Source organism: Haliotis asinina, chromosome 13 (assembly GCF_037392515.1).
Source record: "Haliotis asinina isolate JCU_RB_2024 chromosome 13, JCU_Hal_asi_v2, whole genome shotgun sequence".
Lineage (NCBI taxonomy): Eukaryota > Metazoa > Mollusca > Gastropoda > Lepetellida > Haliotidae > Haliotis > Haliotis asinina.
Window position 1 is genome coordinate 27,300,405 of NC_090292.1, and position 9,108 is coordinate 27,309,512.

General features: G+C 43.0%; 1 protein-coding gene across 2 annotated transcripts; it reads left to right on the top strand.

Moving 5' to 3' along the window:
* The first annotated feature begins 240 nt into the window (after positions 1-240).
* Positions 241-6,158, top strand: LOC137260246 (putative ankyrin repeat protein RF_0381). 2 transcript variants are annotated; one of them, XM_067797940.1, is made up of 3 exons: positions 241-821; positions 4,240-4,326; positions 4,817-6,158. In XM_067797940.1, the coding sequence occupies exons 1-3, from the start codon at positions 284-286 to the stop codon at positions 6,061-6,063; spliced, it is 1,872 nt and encodes a 623-aa protein (XP_067654041.1). In that variant the 5' UTR covers positions 241-283; the 3' UTR covers positions 6,064-6,158. The 2 variants fall into 2 exon arrangements, with proteins under 2 accessions (XP_067654041.1, XP_067654042.1); XM_067797941.1 differs by lacking the exon at positions 241-821 and adding an exon at positions 3,768-3,872.
* Positions 6,159-9,108: the final 2,950 nt, after the last annotated feature.

The window sequence follows — 9,108 nt, forward strand, 5'->3', positions numbered from 1 at the left end:
AAAGTGTAATCACAAGTGTTGCAATATATTTGATGTTACTTTAAAAGTGACAATACATCGAGCAGTGTTATGTTGCTTGGTACATGGCACTGGATATACATCCTAATATTCTCAAGTAGCTATTCGCCATGTCGGTTGTTGATCACGTGTACGCACACTGCTGATGGAGCATGTGTTGACCCGAGCTGACATTCTGCCTAACACTTGAGTCGGGCTATATTAAACCCGTTTACCCGGCAAGCGAGGTAGTCGTCTTTCTATCTGCGTACTGCACACTTGCACGATGGAGGTAACAACTGTTGTATTGTTCAGTCTGCTATTGTGTGGTATTAGCGACGTACAGGCTGATCCCAGGATTGCTGCTTTGGCTAAACAGGTCAGACAGAACGAAATTGAGATCAACGCATGGAAACGTTCAACTGATGATATTGAGATTAAAGTGATGGAGAACTTTGAAGAGTTGGAGTTGACGCTTAAAGAAGAACTTAAGAGAACATTCGTTCCTCCCTTAATAAAAAGTCTTGTCCAACAAGCCATGACCGACATCCTGACAGGAGACTTTATCGGGAATATCATCAGCGGACATGTTCTCGATGAAGTTCAAAGCCTCAAAGCCAATGTGCGAAACACGAAGACACACCTTAAAGCACTGGAGCAACGGCTGAGACTTGTTCAACGGGAACGTGACAATTACAGAGATAGTCTACGAAAACTACGGGGCAGCTTGACAAGAGACATCCGGGCATTACAGCTGCAGGTGAATCAGACTGTAGCTGACCTGCGTGATGCCAGAACCACTGCCCACCCTAGAACTACAGCAGGTGAGAGCTTCAGCAAAGATTAGTCGCTTAATTAACGCTCTATCGTGTCATTCCAACTGATGGATACGAGAATAACGTCATCATTTCGTTATAATTTCACTCAATGTTTTACAGTCATACTCCCGCTTTTGAAACAGCATGTCGGAGGTAAACTTTCTGTGTTTTAGTGGAAACATTCCATTTCCGAATAAATCAGTTTTAAACAACCGTCATGCCTATCGACCAACCAGTTTGTGAACAGACAGGCTATGCCATTACAGGACATGTCAACATACGGTTCACATAATATGCGGACGATAGCAAGGCTGCATAAAGAGAGTGTGTTGAAACCAAGCCCTCTCATTCGTCGACGCTTACTATAGCCCACCATTTGTGTCAAGATCGTTTAGTTGAGGGTCAAAATCGGCTTTCAATCGACTTATGCAAATAACAATAAATAACTGGTAGGTGTCATGAGTGGTGATCGAAGGGCCAATCACCCATGATTATGTTCAGATGACGTTTTAATCGATTGCATGCGATGGTAGCGTAGCGATCAGCAAAGCAGGCGAGTAGGGTACACGGAAGTGTCCGGTCTTGTCTAGATTATGTCGTACTGTGAGGCGTTTCAAATCGGGGGTCATCTCAAAACTTTTATATTTAAAAAAAACCCGAAACTTTAATCTGCGCAATGACACGAGTGCCTGTGGTAATTGGTGGGTAAGTTCTCAGTTTTCTGATTTTAAACTGATTTAATAAATAGTGTAAATGCATATGTATGAGTGCTTGCTTCACACAGTGTTTACACCCAGACGTTTGTTTACCCTGTCACAGGCGGGGATGAAGGAAGGCATAGGTAAACAACGCAGCGTTTCACCTGGTAGACTTGTTATAACGTTACTGATCAAACCATGTGCAAGAACGTGTTATCATTTGACATGATACCATTGAAAACTCTTGGGGATCAAGATTTATGAGATTATTTTAAATCTGTCCAGTCAAGTATTTCATTTCAAATGCGTATCATTTTCTTTTTATTCTGCGTCAATGAAGAGCTGCACTGAATTGTTCAAAATGCATTCTCTTCACAGCACACACAGAGTATCAGTTAAGAGGTCCGGTAACCGTTGTTTGCTATGGGGACCTGTAGAGTTTCTCTTTTAAGACCGAAATCTTTGTGTGCAAAATATGCATTTCTGCAACATTTTAAAAAATGGCAGTAGAATGTAGATTATTAAAGTGCACATATACTATATTCTCGTTATTTCCAATGTTGAAACAGACAAAATGTTAATCACGCAGACAGCCGATCATTACCGCCACACACAGCCACGTGTATCCTTGTTGTTTATCGAGTGTTCAGGCTTGGTTGACACATGTCATCGGTTCCCATTTACGCATATCGATGTTCATGCTGTTGATCACTGGATTGTCTGGTCGAGATTCGTTACTTACAGGCCGCCGCCATATACCTGGAAAAACTAAACCTACTCACTCATTCACTCATGCTGTTTATCAAAGCACATTGCTTCCAGTAACAAGAACGATAGTGTCCGTTGCAGTTGTCTCCTCAGACAGCACCGTGAAGTTGTGTGAGAATTGCACTGTCGCCATTGCTGGGTAGTCTGACGTTTTGTGAGTGCTTCACAGAGTTTACCTGATACTAGATTTAAACTGTGTTCCATAAACATTTTTATGCATTTTATGTCGTTGAATTCCAGCCACGGTTAATAAATTCAAACTAAACTAAAATGGTAGTCATTCCGTGAAGAGGAATAACGAGTAGGCATAAGTACAGATGTTTTTGTTTGTTCGCAATGATAATGACAATACTTATGAATGTTTCTATAAAATATATAAAAAAAATATGTAGAATATATTCGCCCCCGACTTACCCCTATCCCTGAGGGTGAGCAGATTGGTTAGTTACACCGTTCATGTTTATATTTCAAACCAAAGTATCAATCAACATTTGTATTCATTCAATGTTTTATGTACTACATTTGAACAAAGAGGGTGGACACAAAAATGCTTCAGAATTTTGTTAGTCGCACTCATTCAGTTTATTTGAGTTGACCGTTGTTCAAGTCGCTGTTAAAGTAGACCCGTGAAGGTCCTGGGGTAGAACAGGCCTTCAGCAACCCATGCTTGCCATAAAAGGTGACTATGCTTGTCGTAAGAGGCGACTAACGGGATTGGGTGGTCTGACTCGCTGACTTGGTTGGCACATGTCATCGGTTCCCCATTGCGCAGATCGATGCTCATGTTGTTGATCACTGGATTGTCTGGTCCAGACTCGATTATTTACAGACTGTCGCCATATAGCTGGAATATTGTTAAGTGCCACGTAAAACTAAACTCACTCACTCACTCACTCACTCACTGAACAAAGAGGAGCATCCCAGCTGTTAACACACAGTCAGTGTACGACTTGTTACATTTTCAGATTCAAACTTTAAAAATTAATTCAGAAATATATTTCTTTCGGGCATAGACCCGCCATGTGGCTGCAATATCGCTGAGTGCGGCGGAAAACTAAACTCTCTCGGGCATAGACACACGTTATTTATGAACATGCAGATATCTCAAACCATCGGAGTGAGTGAGTTTAGTTTTACGCCGCTGTTAGCAATATTCCAGCAATATCACGGCGGGCGCTTTAACCACCAGACCACCCCACCGCCCCTGAAACCATCGGAATCAAACTATAATATATCTAATGCCTCTACTAAAACAGTTGCATTTTGAATTTATCCATGCATAATATTCAAAGGCAAAACATTTCTGAAAGGCGAAAACTGAGACCAACAGTTATAATGCATGTGTTCTGTACAGTGACAGCTGTCTAAACCGGCAGTCACTGGGACTGAAGAAATACAGTGGAAGCTGTCTAAACCGGCACTCCTTAGGACTGAAGGAATAAGCCGCTTTAACAATGTGCCGGATAGTAGAGCTAATAATAAATGTCCGGATTGGACAGATGCCGGTTTTTACAGCTTTCATTGACTGACGCGAGCCCGAGCCGCACGGTACCACCTGCGCCAATGACGACACAAGATTCTGATCTACATGGTAGGTTTGAAAACCCAGCGAGCAGGAAGATCGGTCCTTAATTCTAGCTTAATTCTACCTTAATTGGTAGATGCCTATGCCCTTTGAGATTCTGACTTGAGGGATGAGTCTCACCTGTAGCATCCATCGACGCTCATGTTGTCAATCACGGGATTTCGTGCTTTTCCTCCATAAACACGCCATCACGATGAAGAGCTTTCTCAGTCAAATTGAACGATGTGTGTTAATTACTTCTTCCATAAGTTATGTATTTGTTCACACTTTGTATTGAAAAGGCAAACGTATGTGGATAGGCGAAAACTGAGGCCAAAAGAAATCCTTACGTGCTATGTATTGTTTGTTCTGAATAAGATATTCCCTGTTTCAGCCTCCACGACTGAGGCGAGTGAGGGTATGAACCGGAACAAGACGGTTCCGGCAGCGCCACTGACGACACAACGTTCTGATGCGCACGGTAGGTGGGAAAGACTAACAGGCAGGAAGCTGAGTGATGTCGATCAACGTTCGTGTTGTCAACCACAGGATTTCATGAACCAGATATTTATGCTGAGGTCGCCATCAGACAGCTGGAATACTGCTGAGTGTGGGGTCAAACAACAAACAAAACACTGTGACATAAACCAACGTTACATCTTGTTACCCTTATTACCAAACAACAGTTGTACTGACGTTATCAGCTTGTAAGGTTCATCACACATGTACAATGGCAAGCCGAATGCCAGAAAATGCTACAACTTCTGTTTTTAATAGAAAGTTGTTTATTAAACACGCCATCGTTGATTCCAGAAACCACATGCTGACATTCCCGTCATGCTGTATGGTTGTCAGCCATGATGGAATTGTTTAAATGATGCAGCCAGTTCCGAGTCAGGTATCAACATGATGTAACCATTGTGGATGTGAGACAAAGATGTCTGGTGTACATTGATTACTTTGTGTTGCAGCCACTCCATCAACAGCAACAAGTCGCGACCTCTACGACGCCAGCAGGGAGGGTGACCTGGAGAGAGTGAAGCGGATCCTGGCAGCGGGTCACGTGGACATCAACAATGGAGGGCAGTACAGCAGGACACCGGTGATGGAGGCAGCAGTGAATGGACACAGGGATGTGGTGGAGCTCCTGGTGGGTAGAGGGGCTGATGTGACACTGGTGACCGACAGCGGTAACAACGCCCTTCACTTGGCTTGTAGAAATGGGAACCTGGAGACCGTGAAGCTGATATTGTCCCTGAATGTAGTGGATATCAACAGTAGAGGACAGCACAGCAGGACACCGGTGATGGAGGCAGCAGTGAATGGACACGTGGATGTGGTGGAGCTCCTAGTGGGTAGAGGGGCTGATGTGTCACTGGTGACCAATAGCGGTAACAACGCCCTTCACTTGGCTTGTAGAAATGGGAACCTGGAGACCGTGAAGCTGATCCTGTCCTTGAATGTAGTGGATATCAACAGTAGAGGACAGCACTACAGGACACCGGTGATGGAGGCAGCAGTGAATGGACACATGGATGTGGTGGAGCTCCTTGTGGGTAGAGAGGCTGATGTGTCACTGGTGACCGACAGCGGTAACACCGCCCTTCACTTGGCTTGTAGAAATGGGAACCTGGAGACCGTGAAGCTGATATTGTCCCTGAATGTAGTGGATATCAACAGTAGAGGACAGCACAGCAGGACACCGGTGATGGAGGCAGCAGTGAATGGACACGTGGATGTGGTGGAGCTCCTAGTGGGTAGAGGGGCTGATGTGTCACTGGTGACCAATAGCGGTAACAACGCCCTTCACTTGGCTTGTAGAAATGGGAACCTGGAGACCGTGAAGCTGATCCTGTCCCTGAATGTAGTGGATATCAACAGTAGAGGACAGCACAGCAGGACACCGGTGATGGAGGCAGCAGTGAATGGACACAGGGATGTGATGGAGGTCCTGGTGGGTAGAGGGGCTGATGTGTCACTGGTGACCAATAGCGGTAACAACGTTCTTCACTTGGCTTGTAGAAATGGAGACCTGGAGACCGTGAAGCTGATCCTGTCCCTGGATGTAGTGGATATCAACAGTAGAGGACAGTACAGCAGGACACCGGTGATGGAGGCAGCAGCGAATGGACACAGGGATGTGGTGGAGCTCCTTGCGGGTAGAGGAGCTGATGTGTCACTGGTTGACGTGTACGATAACGTCCTTCACTGGGCCTGACACTGACGTAGTGTGTGCCTTTGACGTAGTCGTGTGCCACGATTCAAATGAGTTCTTTTTTACTTTCTGAGCACAAGTAAAGGTTGTTGAATGTATTTTCAGACCTTTTGTCATGTTTAGTGTTAGGAACCTCGCAGGATCAGGTAAGAAAATTGTAAGGTGACTGTAAACATATGTGGCAAGTGATTGTACGTAAATATCGCCCGTCGTCTGGGTTAATTTTCATAATTTTGTTCTGAGAATACCAGGAATTGTGAAACCGACAACAAACTGTTTGTTTACATGTCGCTGCTCTCTGTGACCTCAGACTGAGCCGAGGTTGACCCATCTAACGTGGCGCTAGTTGTACAGTGACAGTGACATTGCTGGTGACCTCAGTGAGATTGGACACAGAGCGGCGCAATGCTGGCTTCATGTCATACAACACAAACAGTATTGGTCAATGTACCATGTGTTCGGTATCGCTCAACAAAGGAATCTCCATGAGTGGGCATGGGTAGCTGATTAGTTCTGAGAGTTTTCCCTCTTGGTGCCACGTGGCAATGTACTCCTTCGCGGCAACGTTTACCGCATGTTGCATCTGTAAGTATTGGATTTTTACCCGTTGCCTATTAGTGATCAGAGGCAGTTGTTCTTGTGATTATACTGAAACCTTGTTTATAACAGTGAACTCATTTGGAATGTCTTGGGAGCATGCAAACAGAAACGCCGAAGTGAGCCTTTCGTTATATTTAACACTGGCTAGCGATCAGGTATCGCCATGTACCAACACACGGCTGTAGCGCTTGACTTTAACTCTCGTAGCCTATCACCTTACGATGTGTCAATGTGTAAAATACTACGGAAGTTCAAATCAAAGTGTCTGTGCAAGCGCTACAGGCAGGTGCTGGCGATAACTGGCGACTAGCCATTAGTGTTAGTTTTACGCCGCTTTTAGCAATATTCTAGCAAAATCACGACAGGGGGCACCTGAAATCACTGGGTGTATTGTCGAACTAGTAAGAAACATTGTCAATGAGCGTTAGGTCAGCTGACATTGGCGGGGAGCTGCAGACACTCCGGTAAGTGCACTGTTTCGTGTCCTCTCGAAGTTCACATTTTACATATCGACGTAGGGAACCCAGGCCTTCGGCGTGACGAGCACTCGCTTCAACCACAGGCCATCCCACTGCCGCTATTTGATAGTGACAACAGAATCATGCTACTCCAGTACTAAAGAAAATCACCTCTCTCCCTTAGGTCTGTCTCATGTAAATTTCTGTCATTCAAATATCCAATGGCAAAATGAAGATAATGTATGGTGGCAAAACAACGAAATCTGTTTTCCTTTTTCCTTCTTTGAAGCTGATATGCTGAAATTTCAAGATGCCATTTTGAAATGTCAAGTTAACATTTGAAATTTTAACATACTGTCTTCAAATTTCATGATTGTAACGCGATCAAAAAGTTGACATTTCACTAAAACATCTTGAAATTTCAACATATTAACTTTAAAATTTCAACATATTAACTAAATATTAAATTCAAGGTCCTACTAAGTCCTACTTTGTCTAAGTAAACTTAGTCTCAGTGTTATTCGCAAACCTTACCATTATTTCCGCATGATCACAGCCGTGAATATTGCCAAAAACACTATTTTCAGCGACTGTTTACTAAGCGTTGTCATGGTTGTAACGTGCGCCGTGTGCATCGCCCGGAAGTGATCGTACGCTAACTAGCATTCGGAATCGTTCGGGTACGAACTTTTCGAGATAAAAAGTTCAAAAGGTATGTGCGAATGTGCACTTTCCCGATTTGGTAAGCTGTGTTCTGATTGGTCAATCTCAAAGGTTACCTGACCTCCCATAAGGTTTTGTTAGACTCAGTAGTGGAGTGTAACGAAAGGTACTTAGACTGAGGTCCTTCTTGAAATATTGTCCCATGTTTGTTTATTGGGCGTATCTCTACTAGCTCCTGGTACCACCTAAACCTTGCCTCTCTCTCAACACTAGTTAAGGTACATAGCATTCAATACATAAACGCTATGCCGCACCTCCATAGGCCGCAATGGTGGAAATCCTTTGTCGCACTTTCGCGCACTCGTTACGACTATTGCGCACGAAAAACTTATATGAATGGCTTCTTTGTACTTATACCTACTTGTGCACCCTAGTTTCGTTATCAAAATATTCCAAAATATATATTTACAAGACATCAAACATCTCAGTCGATCACTCGCAAATGAGCGGCGCCATTTTAAATCACGTGACGTGAAGGGATTCCCTCCCTAAAATAGTAACACACGTGTTCCAAACCTCGATGCTTGTTTACAACAAATGTTCATACATCTTTAGATAAAGGATTGTGCGGAGACTTTCATTCCCAGTCAAGACTGACTGACCACCCAGCCCTTTCAACAACTGTTTTGAAAGGAATTGCTCTGGAGTTTTCACTGCTTTCTTCAATATTCATTATATTGGATCATTGCTGCCACCTTGACAGTGCATTGGTATTTCTGTACTGCTCCTAAAAGTTTGACTACAAAACATAGTTTACTAATGAGACATATTGAATGTAGGAATTAAAGTATTAATGAGTTAACGAATTTATTATCTCTAAATTCCATTTATGCATTCAAAATAAATAAAAAATAAAAAGGTCACATTTCTACTGCCTTGAATATCACTTCTAATATTTCCATCTTGTGTTAGGTTTCAAGCACCCACCTTCACCCATGTTTCAATTATAAACAAATACCAAAACAAGTGCATACATCTAAGAAACAATTGAACGATCATTCAAATTACAGCACAAAGGCAAATATAATATTTAAACTCTTGTTCATATATCATTGATGAAAAAGGTTTTTATTTCTTAAGTCACTTATATACTTCAATGAAGTCTCAGTTCAGAAAGTCAAGTATATACAAATGCTAAGATAAGGTGGATACATCTAGAAATTAATTGTTAAAAGGTTAGGGTCATTCAAATTACTTCACAATGCCAAATATCATATTTAACTCTTGTTCACACACCACTGGACAGAACGCTTTACTTGTTTGGTCA

Excerpts from the sequence above, each read along its gene's own strand:
- LOC137260246 (XM_067797940.1), top strand. The coding sequence starts at position 284 with ATGGAGGTAACAACTGTTGTATTGTTCAGTCTGCTATTGTGTGGTATT. Across the intron at positions 822-4,239 it reads CCACCCTAGAACTACAGCAG|CCTCCACGACTGAGGCGAGT; the intron begins GTGAGAGCTTCA and ends TCCCTGTTTCAG. Across the intron at positions 4,327-4,816 it reads ACAACGTTCTGATGCGCACG|CCACTCCATCAACAGCAACA; the intron begins GTAGGTGGGAAA and ends TTTGTGTTGCAG.